The sequence below is a fragment of the Styela clava genome, chromosome 3 (assembly GCF_964204865.1).
Source record: "Styela clava chromosome 3, kaStyClav1.hap1.2, whole genome shotgun sequence".
NCBI classification, from domain to species: domain Eukaryota; kingdom Metazoa; phylum Chordata; class Ascidiacea; order Stolidobranchia; family Styelidae; genus Styela; species Styela clava.
In genome coordinates, this window is record NC_135252.1 from 20,532,614 (window position 1) to 20,551,417 (window position 18,804).

Consider the following 18,804-nt stretch of genomic DNA (forward strand, 5'->3'; position numbering starts at 1 on the left):
TAAAGTGTATTTCAATAAAGTATAGAAGTTCTATTTTTTGATAGGGGAAGGACCAAAGAATATTGACGATATTGAACGAATTGCATTTCTAGATTTCTATATCGCTAATATAAGAATAAAATATTGACACTGCCAAAAAAGATCAGTAACTAAAAAATTAATATCTGTTGAAACGAAACACGGTTTATTGGTAGATACGTAACTGGTCGTGTGTCGGTTTATCGATAATTAAATTGGATTTTAATTCCTGAACTTGAACAAAATAGATACCGAACAAGAAGCAATATTATTGACAAATAGCTATTGCTATGTCGAGAGAATGTATGTAATTTTTCGTAATATCTTCACGGAAGTATCAGTTATTTTGAAAGACTAGATCACGTGTCCATAAGCCTGATTTTTTAGGTTTCACGTGAAGTGAAGTGAATGGACCCGGGTATCACATATTGAATTGTATTGCAACGGGCAGCTTCTAGCATTTTGCTTTATTCAAGTTACATGTGAAAAGTAATAATGCAATTAGTCGATTTTGTCATCAATTTCAAAAACCAGCTAGACCAAAGCAATTTTATACCGACAAATGTGCAGTGAGTAATGCGAATCGAAAAGTAGATCAATGTTTCTCAAAACAGTATTTAACCTGGCGCATATTGTTCGTTATCAAGTCTTGTGTATGTGACAAATATTGAATACTGGCAATAACTAATCGTTCATTTTAGGCCGCGAGCCGAGGTCCTGAAAAACGCCTAGAAAGTGAGTTTCGTAGCGCACATCAGGTAACTACCTGAAAATGATTTTAAAATGTTCCTTAAAAATTTAGTAACAAATATTGCCTTGTTCCCACTTCCAAAAGTTGCACGTTTTACGGAAAAGACGCTTTCACTACAAGAAATATGTGCTACGATCTGTCCTATATTCTCTACATTTTCGGCAATGAACAATGACTTCTGCATGACGTAACAATTGAATCGAATCAGCTGTTAGCGAGCAGATGAATATTAGTAATTACTGCTCGACCTTGCGTTGAGTTGGAAGCCTTTCCATAGCCCTGTTTAGTTATTATTAGTTAAGTTATGCTAAGACGTTGTTGAAAAATGTATAAGTAAGTTATTAAACACTTGTAGTCCTTATCACGGATATGGGCCGTGAGACGGAAGCCTTGAAAACGCCCAGAAAATGAGTTTCGTAGCGCACACCTGGTAACTAAATAAATTCTTCAGTTTTGTGTGAAAATGAACGTACTGAAAGCATTACAGCTTTTTCCACAATCCTGATGCGAAATTGAATATAAAAGGTTCCCGAAAATTCAATAACCATAAGTTTACAACACATACATAAGAACTATGCAATTCGAGAGCCCTACAGCACACTAACACAAATGTATTCCTGTAATGTTTTGCCTGACCAAAATCGGACTTCCTCAGTCAATCATAATTTATTAGGTAGATTACGAAAAATATGGCATACATGTAACCAACAACAAAAAATACTTTAATTGTGTGACAGGAGTCGCGAGTTATCTCGAAAGCAGCGACCAACAACGCTGATTCACATTAGCGAATAAATTGTATGTAATAACCACAAGCAGTTTACAACAAGAACAGCATAAAAAGCTACATCCATTTTATAGAAGCTATCAAACGTATTTATTTTTAAGCAATGAAGTCACAAATTAACATCGGGAGCACGAAAACACAAATAAATCAGTTATTTCTCACTTAGAATTTTACTGGAAAAGTCAAGAAAATTAAATGAATGTACAATATGTACATAACATAGTGAACAGAAATATTACAATTAGTCTTTTTTAGTTTATGTGGTTATGTATTTGAACAAAAGCAATATCATTTCTAGAAACAGGACTACGACACTAACAAATGTCCGAAAATAAATAAATAAATGATACTTATTAAATCAACTGCAATATCTAATTTACTTTCTTCTGAATTGTTTTCGAAATCCACTATCTCGAAAATCGACATTTTTCTCTATAAGTGTACTGTGATTTTTGCAGTCAATACAAAAACAAAAATCTGTGCAATTTAAGTTGATTTTGGCACACTTGCATAAATTATTTTGACTATTTTTCTTACACTTGCAGTTTGCCAACTCAAGAACTGATTTGAGGGCCACATGCTTCTTCAGTGAATCATTGTTGGGTGGAGAGTAAAATCCTTATGTTTGCCAGTGTTAAATAGATGTGCCCTGGTATCATTTACATTCTTCATATCCTCTTCATACAGTCAACAAACAAATTCCTCAGCTTTATTTATTAATGCCTCGTTAACCTCAAAAGATCTTCATAGTTGGGAAAAAATGAATTGAAAACCTCAATGAAGTCTCCAACATGAGTTTGATGGGCAGTTACAATTGCAGAAAAGTGCTAAAGTATTTCAATATGAATAGCCCATCTAAGCTGTTTGCAACTATTATGATTCTCATATACCTTTACGCTTAAAGACATCTTGTTTAATCCACTTTATAGCACTGATAGCAGCAGGGATTGGAGCCTGCGTTAGGTCGGATTGGTGGAACATTGCCGTTTTCTTTTGTAGTACAGTATCTAAAATAAGGAAGAAAATCATATTTGGAACAGCATGAGTGTAAAAATACCACTAAATACTAACTAATACCTTGAATACATAATGCATTTTATCTGATGTACTCAATGAGCGTATATATGCTCATTACATGTACTACAGTCCAGCAGTGTTTGCATACCATTACTAGACTATATCTACACTAAATTTTGATATATCACAGTCTGAAATGCCCTATGACAGTATGAGTATGGACTATAGACTATATTTTAAAACATCAACTGTCTGTCTACAACTTGATTTCTCACCGCTGAATCGTTTCCAATGCTACTTTCTTTCCACTCCGGCATAACTTATTATTGCTTCCCAGGTTCTTGTCGACTCTATGAATTTAGATTTAGACCAACCGACATTAGTAAAAATGATTATTTTCTTCTCTTTCACACAACCGTGCATTACAGAAACAGCCATTAATTTCTATGCTGTGGCCTATATAGTAGTATAAGTCTGCTGAATAGTCAAGAAGAGTCATTAAATTAATCATAAACATTTCATGCAAGCCAGAAAATATCGTTGTTTGTGACATATTATTCTAGGTCTAGCCTTCCTTGGAGTTACCGCACCGTACCTATTTAACAACGTCTTATGAGCTAGTGCTCAACTAAAATTGCTATTTATGGTAAGGATATACAAGTGTTTAATATCTTACTTATACTTTTCAACACCTCCTTAGAATAACTGAACTAATAATAACTGAAAAAAACTATGAAAAGGCTACTTACTCAACGCAAAAGCGAGCAGTAGTAGTACATCTGATATTCATCCGATCACTGGGGATCCACCTACAGCTGACTAATTTGATTGTTACGTCATGCATAAGTCTGCGTTCATTGGCCCATGATACCGGAAAAGCAAAGAAAATAGGACAGATGGTAACACATATTTATTGTAGTAAAAGCGTCTTTTATGTAAAACGTGCAACTTTTGGAAGTGGGAACAAGGCAATATTTGTTACTAAATTCCTAAGGAACATTTTGAAATCATTTTTAGGTAGTTACCTTATGTGCGCTACGAAACTGAAAGATAAATGGCCTCGGCTCGCGGCCTATTTTGACGTAACTTATTTAGTGCAGAGTGGCCAGAATTCACAAATCATTATCATGTTGCATAAAACTGTTTGAAGGGCACACAACAGGCGGATCACGAGGACTACATTGAAATTATACTTTGATGTCCTGACTTCCGTTACCGGTAACCTGATACAGGTGCGGGTGAGTAAATGATATTTTTTGTCAAAATAATCCCGCATTACATAGCTTGGAGTTCCATTACTCCAAATGATAATCAGAACCCGGACTAACTGTTGATAATGGGTGTTGGAAACACGTTCACATATCACAACAAAATATACTTTATTATAGAATATTTATAATTGTTATAACAGTAAAAATTTCATACTAAAATTTTGGTTTATAATTAATATTTGTGGTGTGCCAAACAAAAATCAAATATTCCTATAAGAAAAGTTGTAAAATACATGGAGATATAAAGTGATTAGAATACGATCAAAAGTTAAAAATACATAACGCATACTATAATATTATTACATATGAACAAATATTTGTATCAGCTCTAAAGCAATCGCAAATTAACCTTTTTAGCGTATTATGAAAAACTAATTTTATAATTGAAGTGCACTTTTGCATTTCCAGGAGTTAACAAGATAACAAAATCCGTTTTTAAAATTATTTGTTGTGGTTCACTAGTACCAGCGTCTTTCAACGTCCATTCGTTGAGGGTCAGCATTTTCATCAACTTTTTTGAAAACCTTTATGCAAAGTTGCTTGAATTCCATTAGTTCCCTTTCTGCCTTCTCTTTGGTCTTTGGTATGCAACACATAATAATAAGAAACATAATATCAGTAAACCTTTGAAATAACAGAAGACTCTTACATATCGTGAGATATCAGTGGCCGTTTATACAGGGCCCTTTACTGAACGAAAGGCTCGATTAGGCGTCGTATATAAAATTAGAAGTTTACTTCGAGTCAAGAATAATAAACAATAAGGGAATAATAACAAGCTAAACTGTACGATGAAAAGAAATTTCAACTAAAAACCTGATTTGAAGATAAATAGTGATTTTCGCAACTTATTTCACGAATTCACATAACTTTCATAAGCGATGGCTTGTGAATCGAAAGTACTCACCCATACTCTTTCGATGACTTCATTGTACTTGGTTATAATTTTGTTTCTGTCGGAATCCGGAATTTGGGTTTTGTAAATATGGCTGTGTATTTTTCTTCTAGCAAGTAGTGCCAATTTTAAAAGAGCTGTTTTGCTATCTTCTGGCTGTGGGAGTGAGAGAAAATACAGTAAGATTATTTTCAATTTAGTAGCGGTATTAAGCTCTCAAAATATATGATTGCTCCGTATTCGCCATTTTTTGAATGGAACCTTTATGCATTACGTTGGGAACACAATTATTCAATTTATCTGAAACAAAATTAAATCCTCCCAATATCATAACATAAATCAGCATAAAATAAAAGCAATTGGGAGCACGTAAATTACTCATTCCATTTTAGGCAATATAAGCAGAAAATAAATGAATCAAGTCTTACTTGCAGGAGATATCTTGCATTAGGTGATCTCCAAAAGTCGACATTCTGTAAAGTATCGATCTAATTTTTTAAACTAAATAACTCTTTGGGGTCTTACAAACAATATCATTGAAATCAGAAGAAAATACAATTATTGTTAAAGCATTGATAAATTATATTTTAACTTTTGAACAAAAATAATTGCTCCTAAGTATAGTTTTAATATCGCTGGGGAAAGTATATTTAGTATAAAGTATATTTTGTATATTTTAGTTGGAGGAGTTTAAGAATAACTCGCCCAATTCGGCAATGCACAACGTTATTATACTGAATCTGTAGATAACGCCTAAGCCGGAGAAACACATTCAAAAGCCATATTATAAATATTTAAAATATCTTACTTCTTCTCTTGATTTTATCCTCTGATGTGTATTGGTCCACAGCTCTTCTAGTTTTCTGCGTTCAAATTCCGCTTCACGCTTCTTTGCATGCTGTTGTACAAATTTTATTTAAATAGATTGTGAGTACTTTTGATGAACTTTGTATCATATTTAAAAACAAGTAAAATATAATAAATCTCCTATATTGCTATATTATCACTCCAGTATCTACAAAAACGGAGTTAAGCCATACAAATAAGAAATTACTTATTAAAACTTTCCTTCCGAAAAGGGATATTCACCAAAGTTGGTGGGATTTCATTATAGTATTAACATACTTTTATCGGTCAATATTCCGTTAACATTCAAGTAGTTACTTTTAGATAGACACACTTGTTGATGACACACTAATCTTACTTGATTATTTTGACACCACTCTTCCGTCTCTTTACAGAGTTTTTGCAACCTGTTTTTTTCTGAATCTGTCATTTTGGGTTGCACATGTTTCATGTTTTCCCTTATTTTCTCTGGTATCCTCCAAAGCTCAGCTATCCATTTGGTTGGGGTAACTCGTTTCTCTGTTTGCTGCGATTCCTTCGTTTCTTTCTGTAAAGTTAACACGATGAGATGATATTCCATACTCAAACTGAAATTTGCATAGTGACCTAAATTCATGTTTTTATTGGGAAATAAATCCATATTACAATTTTTGTCGTTGTATGAAATATTGCTAAGATCAACAAGCTTCAACATACTACATTAGCCTATTTGCTTTGGAATGTTTCGAGTTTACCATGGCCAATCCAATAGAACCAAGCCCGTTAAATGTTGGACTTGGCATGATCAATTGTCTGAGAGTTAGAAATCGATCCATTATTTCCATATTCACGATGCTCTAATAACTTCAGAACAAAGCGCTAACTATTAGACAATTTAATCCAGGACATGAAGGCCGTAGAAAAATTGTTATTAAGCTGTATGATCCATTGTCTAACAAAATCCCAAACTTACTTTTCTACTATGTCGACGACGTTCTGCATTCTCTGACATAAAGCGAGAACTTCTATCAATTCCAAAACTCTTAACATAAATACAATTATCATTCCACGTTGAGAAATAAAACATTGCTATGCAAAATATCACAATATTTGATTAAATTTAAACTTAAATTTTATGCAAAGAAGTTGTTTTATTTGCAAACGAATATGGGAGCCAAGACCTCCACTATAGGTACACAGGCATGCCCATAAGAAATATTTCTGTCCCATTCCCATCCCATAGCAATTATGCCTGTCCCACCCCATCGCATGGAATTTCCATTGAAATGAATTCAATAAAAATTGTCAAATTTGGGGTTAGCGTCTAATAAATAGGACTACATGTAAAAAGAGACATGCAAAACAACAAAACTTACGGACTTTGTTAACTTTATATCCATAACTATTATACATGTGTCCATCAGCCCCTTCACGAAGTATATTGTTCGGCGCGGCGGTGTGGCTCAACGGGCTAAGCGTTAGGAATACGCTCGCCACCGCACCTCTAATTACTCTGCGTGGGTTCGCAGGTTCAAATCCCACGCAGGGATGGTTATGTGCGAGAGGATTGCTGGACTCCTCGCCGTCGTTGGGTGGTTCACGTAACCGCTGGTCGGTTACGGCTTCCACCACCACCAAGTCCATGCTTCCGAAAACAAACAATACAGTAAAACTAATCCCATACCCGACTTGGAATGGTAACCGGACGAGAGGCCATGGTTCGCCATATGGATAAGCCGTCTTATCGGCTTTCCTCTCCCCCCCGGGATAAATATGTAAATCCTATCCTATCCTGAATATATTTTGCTCTTTATAAATAACAAGAGAGTTATGCTCAAATATATAGACACAAAGCCCATAACGAAATGTTTTACCATCATTTCCCGATAATCATGGGTTTTCGTGTCCCATGGGAAATACAGAATGTGTGCTGTCCCGTGGACAAGCATGGTTAAACATGACTACAATGCGGTAAAGGAAATTTACTGCGATATTTTGAATTATTATAATGTGATGATTGATGAAATTGTTCTCCTACTTTTTTATTTTTGAACATGGTTTACAAAATAACCAAAATTCGTAACAGCATAATTGTATATTTTTATTGGACACGTAGTGGACATAGCGATCGTTTCAATATTATGTTGTTGTTGTTTTTATTGTTGTTCTTAGTGTCCTTGTTCTTTGACACGTTTTGAAGAAATCGCTTTTCTCTTCGAATACTGGACCAATTGCTTTGAAATTTCCAGTGGTTAAAGATAAAATTTTTCTCCAGAAGGCTATTACTTTTTTTTCGCTATGACGTCATCAAAATTATTCCCACTGGGTGGCGCTACGTGTCCATATATTTGAGCATAGCTCTCTTGTATTTTTATACAAGAGTATCGGACCACAACTGTTGATAATTTGTGAACCACTGGTTTCCAAATTGCTTTTCAATAGCCACCTGTATGTGGTAGCTCTGATTATGATATAAATAACTGTAGAACAATTTCATCTTCTTATTTTTTCAATACAATATATAATATTCATACAATATCAAATTAATTTAAAAGCAACACAGAATGTTATGATCTATATAAATTTGTATAAAAAATGAAGTTCTTGCATGAACCAAATACCTCATTTTCAATTTCAGGTCCATAGTAAATCGACTCGAAATGCTTCTTTATATCTTCTTCAATATCTTCTATTTCTTGAGTCGTTAGATTCTGAAAAGTACCAGGTATATCGATTTTATAGGATGCAATTCATATTAGGTAGAAAATAGTAGATATTGGGAAGGATTGTGACACGAGACCCAGTTTCTGTTGGAAAAAAACATAGATTGTAAAACTTACAATATTTTTTAGACTATAATGATATTTAGGGTAATTTTGACTTCCGTCAGCAGATTTTCTTAATAATCCATCAATTTACACGTTACGGTATTCGTTGTATAACGATAAAGTATAATTAATTTCGGTGCTCCTGAAGTATGCGAACCAAGATGGCGGACATCGGAACGTAACATGGGTAACAGGTTAGGGTTAGGCGATAATTTTTTTCCAATATTCCTTATTTTAGTCCTATTATCAGTTCGAAGACTAGCCAAGAGCCTCCCGTAGTATTTATACCTAAAATTATGGCCCAACCCTAACCTAGTACACATATTACATTCCGATGTCCGCCATCTTGGTTCGCATACTTCGGGAGCCCCTTAATTTCCATGTTACTTTACTTACAGTCTTCTTTTTTTGCAGAAATTTCTCTGTTTCTTCACAAGTTGTTAATAGTTTATCTTTATTCTTCTCAAGTTTGATCACTGAAACACAGCTTCGTATATATGATATATAATCACGAAGTATTGTTTCTGCTTCATCGCGTCTCCTCTTGTCAGACTCATAACTCCTTCTCTGAGAGTTGATAATAAATTTAAAATGAAATATCTAAGCTATTCATGGGTATAAAAAAAGATATGCAAAACTTGCTTTAATTGCAGTCGACTAAAAGCTAAATTACCTCACATCAAAGATAAAAATGGGCTCAAAAGTTATGAAGGCCCAAAGTGATATTGTACTTACTAGTATGAAAATAAATTAGGACAATGGTATTTCCACAACCACTGTTAATTGAGCTACAAAGGGTTTATGCATTATACTCAGTTCGGTTCAGTAACCATATTACAATTAATAGTTGCACGTATACTCATGCTTTTCACTTCACAACTGTATTTGCTAATGGTTTTCAAACAGTTGCAAAAATCAACTATACATTTAATGAAATGATTAGTTTCATACCTTGTTTTCCTCGAGAATATTTTTACGAGCCTTTTCCACCGCATTTAATAATTCATCACATATGCTCCTTAACTCTTCAAGTGAATATAGCTTAAACAAAGATATACTTGTTAAAAGAAATTTGTTAGATTGAAAAATACATCACATACATAATACAATAAATACATAAAAATATATGCAGCAAAAAATTTTACAATATATAATCTGAAATAACACAAAAACATTTATACCCAATACGAGTTCACTCGTCGTTTTGCCTCTTGACATAAGTCGAGTATATTTTTCTTATCCCTAAACGACGTCAAAGCCTCATTGGATTGAACAAATATTCCAGCTTCCTCAACATAGCTTTTAATGTTCTCTAACATTTCAAGTCGTTTTATTCGTTTCGCTACAGCCTTTTTCTTTCTTTCAGCGGCCTAAAATATGAAAAAAGAGTCTTTCATATTTTGAATGGGCTGGTTTTACCCCAAATATGGCTATGAGCAACAGCCCCTTATATACAAAAAGCCAGTGGCGGCGCGTCAATTTCGGTATAATAAAAAATATTCGAAAAATACCTCAATATCGGTTGCACAGACTGTCTACACTAGCCATATTCTCCCGACATGGTTCATTTTTCGCTCGCAAAGCCTTCGCCGAACGTCGACGGGGCGACGCTGATTTTGCCCCGGTTGCTCATTGTATATCGTATTCTCTCTTTTATCTTCCACTCGCCGCGTTTGTCTCGTTTGTTTTCTGTTTCTTTTACTAAATCATCGGGGCCGATCGGGGCTAGCGTTTCTTACAACGTTTCGTTTCTTACAACGTTAACGTTTCTTACAACAACGTGTTGACATATTCACGCATTCCTTCTCGTTCGTTGGTTGCTTGAAGAGTTGATAGTTTCCTCTCCCTCGTTTTTGTCGCTTGTTTCGCTATTTGAATCAGTTAGAGACCTTTAGTCCATTTGCTTTCGATTTTCCACATTCCTTTTGAGCTCCTCACTTCTTTCCGGCTCCGCATTTCTTAGCCTTAGACCTCATAATGAATAAGGTTGAAGCACTACTTCGCACTCCGTTTTCGCAGCTGCCGCTGGAACAAAAATTAGAGGTACAACGTCTTGGGCCTTATCAATCAAAAAATTGTTCACTGGAACAATCCCATGACGGAGGAAAGCGTCGGCGTACATTCTGCGCAGAAACTTGGTATAAAAAACACGAATGGTTGTGTTGCAGCGAGGACAAAAATGCACTTTTTTGTTTTTATTGCCTACTTTTTGCTACCGCCCGTGACTCACGTTGGTGTAAATTTGGTTTTAGAGATCTTAAACATCTTTCCGAGCGTGCCAGGGATCATCAATCTTCTATGGAGCATCTGGACAATGCAGTAAAATACCGAACATTCGGAAATGTTAATATTGCAGCACAGTTGGATGAAGGACGCGCGATTTCTATTCGTCGGCACAACCAAAACGTCGAGAAAAACCGCCATGTTCTCAGTCGATTGATAGATGTTTTGAAGTTCATTGGTTGTCACGAGCTGTCCCTCCGTGGGCACGATGAACGGGCTGGCTCTTCTAATAGAGGGGTATTTTTGGATATGGTGGAATACACCGCATCCCTAGATACAGTATTGAGAGATCATCTTGAAGCCGCAACTGTTTCGAAAGGGACATCTAAGGATATCCAAAATGATTTGCTCGACTCAATGTATAAAATTTATTTACAACATTTGGCTCTGGAAATTGAGAATTGCCAGTTCCTTTCGATTCAGTCTGACGAGACAACTGACATCACGTGCGTTTCCCAACTGGCTGTGATTTTTCGGTTTGTGAAAGATGGTAAACCTACCGAGAGATTTCACAGCTTTGTACCAATCGTTGATCGCACGGCTTGCGGGATATCGGCTGTACTGAAAGAAGTGTTACAGCCTTACAACGCGAAGTCAAACTTATGACGGCGCGGCAGTCATGAGTGGGTCGAAACATGGTGTTCAAGTTTATATAAAAGAAGATTTTCCTCATGCGCATTTTTTACATTGTTATGCACACCAATTTAACCTCGTTATTAAAAATATGTGTCTTGATACCCCTCTCGTCCGTATATTTTTTGCAAATGCTTCGGGGTTTTCTTCATTTTTTCCGTTTCGCCGAAGCGCTCTGACCTCCTTCGCCAGATATGTAGCCGCCGTCTCCCAGCTTGTGCACCAACACGTTGGAACTTCCAATCACGCGTGGTGCAGGGCGTGTCCGAAATTAGGTCTGAGCTCATTGAGTGTTTCAATGGCATTCAGAGCTCTCCGGTTTGGGACGAACGCTCTGTGAGGGAGGCGGCAGGTCTAAAGCGTCTGCTAGAAGATGGTGAGTTTTCATTTTTTCTCGCTTTTTTCTCCACAATATTCTATCACGTGGATGTATTATACGGCGCATTGCAGTCAAGGCTAATGGATGTGCAGTCGTGTATTTCAGACTTCTGCGATGCTGTATCTCGTATCCGGGAAACAATAAAATACGACGACACATGGAGTGCTTCTTTACGCCGCGGGCAAACAACGCAGCGTTTGATTTTGTCTGCAAAGGAATGCTGTGACATTCTGGTGAATCAAATAGGCGATCGTCTGCGCACTGAACACCTTGCCGCGTTCTCTTTGATGAACCCAAAAATTTTTTTAAAATTTGCACGTCAATTTCCCATCCATTTGTTGGCTACTGTCTCCAAATTTTACCCCATGATAAACGTGGGTAAATTGAAAAATGAATTGCGATGTATATACACCAATCAAACTTTTTTGAACATCACATCAACTTGCGCGCTCTATGGGATCCTCATAGATAACACTCTAGTAACTACCTTTGCGGCGTCTGCAAAATTTCTGAACATCATTTTGACGACGCCTATTTCTTCCGCCGACGCAGAGCGAACATTCAGCACGCTGAAGCGTATTAAAACGTATCTCAGAAACACAATGAAGCAAGATAGATTAAATTCCTTGGCTGTTTTATCTATTCACAGAGACGTTATTTCTGGGATGCATGACTTTAATCAGCGCGTTATTGAGCATTTTGCTTCCAAGAAACCGCGGCGTGTTGCATATATGTTCAAGCAGTAGAAGTCTAGCAGCATATATATCTATGAGTGAGCGACACATGTCCTTATCTTTGCATTACCTTTCCTTTCTTCATAGTAACGTTTTAAACCTTATTTTAGGTTTTGTCTGCTTTCCCGAAGTTTCTGTTGATATGTCATTGTATTTATCTGGGTAAATATTGCCTTTTCTTTTGAAAGAGGTCCAAAATAAACTATGTCTATATTTATTAATCCCTTGACTTGAACCGGTTTTAAAGACACTTTCTTATCGTCAAAAATTGTCGCTTTTGCCGATTGGTTGTTACCGATGGAATGGTTTTTATACTCATAAAATGATGGAAGAACTTACAGCGCTCATCCTGTCCCCGTAGATGGGGGTGACTTGGTCCCGCAGTAGCTTGCCCCGGTTGTCAAAATGACCACGCGCCGCCACTGCAAAAAGCTATTGCTTTTGCACTGGCCATGTATTGTATTCCATACTATTTGTTTTATATTGTGAGAAGGTTTTGAATATTCTTTTATTTAATATTTGAACTAACCTAACCACTAGGCAATTAGTTACTTTGAACACGTTTTGAAAAATTATCGTCTCACAAGTCTTTGTCAAAAAAATTTTGGAATTACATGATTTAAAATGATATCATCAATTATTCAAGTTACTTCTATGGTAATCTAGTCGTGGTTAATCAGTACAACGTACAATTATTTCATATTTGAGATAGGGTTAAGAAGGATTTGTTACGGTAGAGCTCTAGGAATATAAAACAAAAACTATACTTGTTCTTCTTCTCTCTTTATTCGGTTTCTCATTCTCTTCACAAACTCTTCCAATTCTGTTTTTTGTTTCTTTATCTCGTCCTTATTCTTATGAAACAAATTTTTATAAATAAACAAAAGAAGTAGTTTAGGATGCTTCACATAGACTTTGAAAGTTTTTAAATCTAAAACGACGCCATCAAATTTTATGTTTTATATTCTCGATGGATATTTCCCTAAGCACCAAATTTTCTGTTTATTTTTGCAACATAGCCAAATCGGAGTCAACGGTCACAAATTTGAGCAAACACATTTTCGAACATTGACATTGTGAGCATTGATTCGTCTTTGCAGTTATCATTTAGTTTTGTTAATTATGTTTCTGAAATTTGAGTATAAATCAAATTACCTCGCTGGCCTACTCGAAATTTTTTTAGTTTAGTTGAATTGGTAAAAAATGCACTTGAAAACAACAAGTTGGACACGTATTTAATAGCATATTATGCTTGAATATTTTGAGACAAGATCGTAATTTTGACAATGTTAATCAGTTTTCAGGGCCGACTACCGTAAATACTATTATAATATCATAACAATATCTTATCGCACTGATGAACCCTAGAAAGTATTTTGTGGAGTCAAAGGTCGGATAAACGTCCATTTTTGTATCTTTGGAGGAAATAAAAGCTCGCACCAACGCAAAACAATTTGCAACTCAGAATAATACTCTCACTGGATATGTTTCAAGCCATTCTTGTAAGTTATCACATTTTCTTGTTATTGACTTTATATCCTCCAACGTAAGTTTGCATATATCTTCTCCAAAGACGGCCTGCGATCTGACACGATCAATAAACATTTCAATTTCCTCAGTTGCTTCGACTATTTCTTGATCACGTTTCTGTAGTCACAAAAAAAACATTGAATAATTCGTTCTTTTTTGCTGATAAATTATAAAAATATTTATCTTATTTTGATCGGATTTGATTCATGCTCTGTAGGAGTAAATGCTGTCACATGGCCAAATTCTAACTTCTACTAATTTATGAAATTCACTTTTGTATAACGAATTGGAGATGTTCAATTATTACATCGGTATGATTTAGTTTTCACCTGTTTTTCGTCTTGCAGACTTTTCTGAATATTAGAAGCATCGGTTTCTAAGTTGAATCGTTTATCAATGAGTTCCCTCCGTGAAATCATTTGCTGAAAACAAAAATAGGTTTCTTGTTGTTTTTATTTGTATTTATTTAAAAAATAAATGACTCAAACTATACATACATAGGAAACCAGGAGCCATTCTTCTGCTTCCGTGTATATCTCAACTATTTTGTTCAAATACCCATCCGTAAATTTATTTTTTCTTCTGTTGCGAGTTACAAACTGTTTCCAGTAATTTATGCACTTAGATAAACTTTCCTCTGCTTTGTTCCATTCTATTGGATAATCTTTGCATTTAGTTGCTATCTGAAATGTTCAAAAAGATTTAACAAATTGCCTGTCATCTAAATAATATATTTATGCACCGACGTTAGGAGCTATGCGTATGTTTATTTTTGGGACAGAGATTAGTAAGACCGACTTTAAATCAACATTGTCAGGACAGATCAAGATGTTAATGCATATTATAAAACTAGGGAATAATCCAGCGTACCAATTCCAGATTACCAGATATTAATGCCCGACGTAAACATCAAGCCCGTACGGTATTTCGAATGTAAAACAGACGTGGAACTTGGGATACGCGGGTAGCAAAAGTACAACAATCGTCGTATCAGTCGTAAATGCTGAAATTCGGTTGTAGATTTCACGTTATGAGGGTTCAAAAATGAGTCATTTTTCTGATTGGTTATCTATAATACAAAAATCATGGCCCCATTTGAGCAAAAAAGAAACAATTAGATCAAATACCTCTTCCCTTGTTTTCAACTTTTTGTAAATAGTTTGAACCCATTCCTCTAACTCTTTACGCTTTCTTTCAATCTCAAAGGAAGTTAAGTTTTCCTATAAATAAAATAATTGCTTTGATATACTCTCCAATAGGAAATAAAATTTTGAGTCACCGTAAAATCTAAATTTAATTTTGTTAATTTCCCTACAGTTTTGCCACTACTGGTAGGGTTTTTAAGACTAAAACACGGCTTTTAAGCAGGCAAACAGCATGAAGGATTTTCTATAGGCTGACCTCAGGCTGTTGATGCAGTCACTCGATAATTCGATTGACAAGTTTCGTAAACTAGCTGGTAGATGCCCAAGTTCGTTAAAATTGAATGATTTTGTGTGATAGAGACTGACATAGCGTTAGTTTAATAAACAAAATCAGCATTTGTAGGATAACTATCAATGTAATCAGGCTTTTAACCGAGTATCATGATGAACAAAAAACTTTTGTGCTCTGATTTCTTATGCCTGAACTTTAGAAGATTTTGAACATTTAATCAACTATGTTCACCCACCGCAATCAAGAAATGATTTGCTTTGATGCATTCAGATTGAATTCTAGCTTCATCGTTCTTTGTTAATCTATGCGTATAAGGCTCAAACGCAGTAAGACATTCGACACGGTCGATGTAATTCTTCAGTTTTTGACACATTTCAGCTTTCTTCCTTCGCTCTTCGGCTTGTCTCCTTGCCAACTCAGCTTTTTCTGCCTAGAAACATATAATATTCATAATCAGTTTACGTTAACAAAGTCAAATATAATACAAATTCATGGGGAGAGTTTTTCAATATCATCACAAATTGACCTCTAGAAACTGTGATTAGAATAAACCAAGTTTAAAACAGTGCGAAATGCTTAAGAAGTGAATTTAATTCACAAAGTTGAAGAATGTAACACATTTTTAAATAAATTACACTACCATGTCAATTCGTTCCAATTTGAAGTAAAAATGTTCAGTTAGTTTACGTAGATCTGAATAGTGGACTTCTAGTTGGTTAGTATCTGAATTCTTCTGAAAAACAAATAAATCAATTATATGATGAAAGCAAACGTTTACAAAACTGCTGAATTTAAAGTATCGTTCGAGTAGAGTATTTGTTCCATGCTTGGTACTAAGATAGAGATGTTTCATATTAATTTTGGTTATATAAAAATTTTCACACTTCCATAATGAACACTTTCCAGGCAGTTGCGGCAAGAGCTACTATTCACACAGGGCCAATATCTTCATAGTTTAGGCATTTCCTACCCAATTTATTACACTCTGGGACAGATGGATGATATGGCATTTTAAACAAAATTTTAACCTGCGATACCAACATACTCTAACTACTGGGTAACAGCTGCTCGTAAAATTCGAAGTCAAAGTGAAGTCTGAAATGAAACAATCACGCGATATTCACCTTAATATGACTTTCTGCAATGTCACATTGGCCAAATATTAATCTCAAATCTTCTTCAGCCAATCTGTTCTTAAAATTTTCAAATACAACAAGCGATTTGACATCAGAAATGTATGCTCGGAGATTGTTGATTACATCTGCGCGTTTTCTAATCGTTTCTGCTCGCTGTCGTTCACGCTCAGCTTCAACCTTTTCCAAAATTAAATTTTATTAAGTATTTACCTAAAATGGCTAGTTGATATAAATATAACTAAAACAATTTAGTAAAAGTCTTTGCAATATGGGATATTTGAGATAGAGTTTTATAAGTGTAAAGTCACATTCAATCAATAGTTATTAATTACCCCCATGTTGTTCGCATAATTTGCCATTGCTTAACTCTTTATGGCGTAGTTAAAAAATACTAATTACTGATGAATATTGCAATCGGTAAAAAAAAAGATATGCAATTATTTTCGTAAATAAAATATGGTCATATTGTTCTTTTTCCGTCTCTGCGATCAATTTAGCTTGAGTGCATTTTTCAAATCAGATAATATTTTGATATAAATTCGACTGTCTTTACTCGGCTCTACGGTAAGTACTTTCTTAGTTTTACACCTATCTTGACCCAGAACGTACCATGAAATTGAATTACTTCTGGTCATAAATCTTTAAACCTATATTCGGAAATTGAGGTTTTCGCACAAAATTACTGCTCTCGTAAATATGCAGGTATGGTGCAATACATTCAAATACCATAGATAGGAAAATCTCACCTCTATTTTTCTGGCTTGTAACACATTAAAAATAGCATTGACATTTTTCTGTAAGTTATCAAATTCTGATAAAATTCTTCCGCCAGTGATTTGATGCTGAAAACAATTTAATATCGATATTATAAATAAAGTAATTTGTCAACTGAATCATATCTTTTTGTAGGTTTTGAATGGGACGGAATAATTACAGTGATAATGCGTTCAATTTGGACCAACGAAATTCAGTACACTTTCTGTTACATAGCCCAAACTTAGGATTTGATGAAGCTAAAAAGTACGCCTACATAGAAAGCTCTAGGATGTCGATTACTACGCATCGGTGTAAAATACGGTGTACTTAATCGACTAGTTCACTTGGTCACCGTGAGTCGAATTTCCTTGTGCGACTGACTTACATAATTTTCATTAGTCCATTTGAATACATTCGTGCAATGGTTGTATATTGTATCAATGCACTGGACGATTGTTTTGTCCGTTTCTCTTTCAGCTTCCAGACTTTTACAAACATCGTCAATGTAATCATGTACAGCAGTTAGGGCTTGCTGTCGAAACATTTCTTCTTCCTGAAAAATTAAGGGGTAGATCAAAAAGGTGAAACAAAGAAACACCGCGTTTTTGAAAAAGTAATATTGAATCATTCCCGCTTTGCGAATCAGAAATTTTCTTTCTGGTATTAGCACCTAGTGCATCCCCTTTTCAAATTTTTCAATTGAAACCCCATATTCAGCCTCACATCCCATGTGCTATATATTAATGTGAAACATGTAAAAACGAAAACTCAGAACCAGAATGAGTAAACTTCATTTTTTGTGCAAAATAGGGTATTTTTATGCATTATATGCGAGTGATTCTAATTTATATGTAACGACATACGTCCAAAGTTGCAAGCTTCGTTGCACGTAAATTCTATATTAAAATTTCGAATGCAATTCCCATAGTTTTATCTTACCTCAGTTTTGCTTGCTTGCATTTTATCATAAATATCCTCAATCGTTGTTCGTAGATTACGCTGCTCTGATATAATGGTACCGGATGTAATTCGATCCTTGGAAAGTATACAACAAGTTATAGAGTTTAATAGCATAAAATTTGAAAAAAATTTTAGCTTCTAAGCAAATAATGTCATAATAAATACCAAAATAGAAATATCCGCAAAAATTTCAACATTACTTCTACTGAGGTGTTTCTATTTTTAAAAACCGTAGATTCTCCGTTAAAGAGTTGCATCCACCAACATCTATTAACAATCAGTATATCCGTAGTTTTTAAGTGTTGAGTCAGGTCCTCAACCCCGAGTCGAAAGTCAAATCGAGTTCCGAGTCACCTGAGTTTCGACTTAAGTATAAGTTCCAGCAAATGTTAGAATTCAAGCACGTGTCACAGCGCAATACACGGTCACAGCCGCAGCCAAATCATAAGTCGCAAATCAAGTCACTGGTCGATTCCAAGTCATAGGTAGATGAATAAACAATAATAAAATGAGTGGATATAAGGGCACTTTGAACTTTCAATCCATTAATTTCGATGACTCAGG

General features: G+C 35.1%; 1 protein-coding gene across 2 annotated transcripts in view; it reads right to left on the reverse strand.

The window, feature by feature from the left end:
- Window positions 1-3,562: 3,562 nt before the first annotated feature.
- LOC120342837 (uncharacterized) overlaps window positions 3,563-18,804 on the reverse strand; it is a 50,597-nt gene continuing 35,355 nt past the window's right edge. Inside the window, exons 48-68 of one of the 2 annotated variants that reach the window (XM_078111222.1) lie at window positions 18,220-18,315; window positions 17,666-17,833; window positions 17,271-17,366; window positions 16,513-16,701; window positions 16,029-16,118; window positions 15,624-15,818; window positions 15,079-15,171; window positions 14,449-14,634; window positions 14,281-14,373; window positions 13,901-14,068; window positions 13,189-13,275; window positions 9,574-9,762; window positions 9,344-9,433; window positions 8,789-8,959; window positions 8,186-8,275; window positions 6,538-6,606; window positions 5,944-6,132; window positions 5,548-5,637; window positions 5,168-5,212; window positions 4,752-4,895; window positions 3,563-4,422 (exon numbers count right to left, since the gene is read on the reverse strand). In XM_078111222.1, the coding sequence (XP_077967348.1) occupies window positions 4,303-4,422; window positions 4,752-4,895; window positions 5,168-5,212; window positions 5,548-5,637; window positions 5,944-6,132; window positions 6,538-6,606; window positions 8,186-8,275; window positions 8,789-8,959; window positions 9,344-9,433; window positions 9,574-9,762; window positions 13,189-13,275; window positions 13,901-14,068; window positions 14,281-14,373; window positions 14,449-14,634; window positions 15,079-15,171; window positions 15,624-15,818; window positions 16,029-16,118; window positions 16,513-16,701; window positions 17,271-17,366; window positions 17,666-17,833; window positions 18,220-18,315 (2,658 nt within the window). In that variant the 3' untranslated portion in view covers window positions 3,563-4,302. Of the gene's footprint in view, window positions 4,423-4,751; window positions 4,896-5,167; window positions 5,213-5,547; window positions 5,638-5,943; window positions 6,133-6,537; window positions 6,607-8,185; window positions 8,276-8,788; window positions 8,960-9,343; window positions 9,434-9,573; window positions 9,763-13,188; window positions 13,276-13,900; window positions 14,069-14,280; window positions 14,374-14,448; window positions 14,635-15,078; window positions 15,172-15,623; window positions 15,819-16,028; window positions 16,122-16,512; window positions 16,702-17,270; window positions 17,367-17,665; window positions 17,834-18,219; window positions 18,316-18,804 lie in introns of both variants that reach the window. The other variant, XM_078111221.1, reaches the window with a different exon arrangement.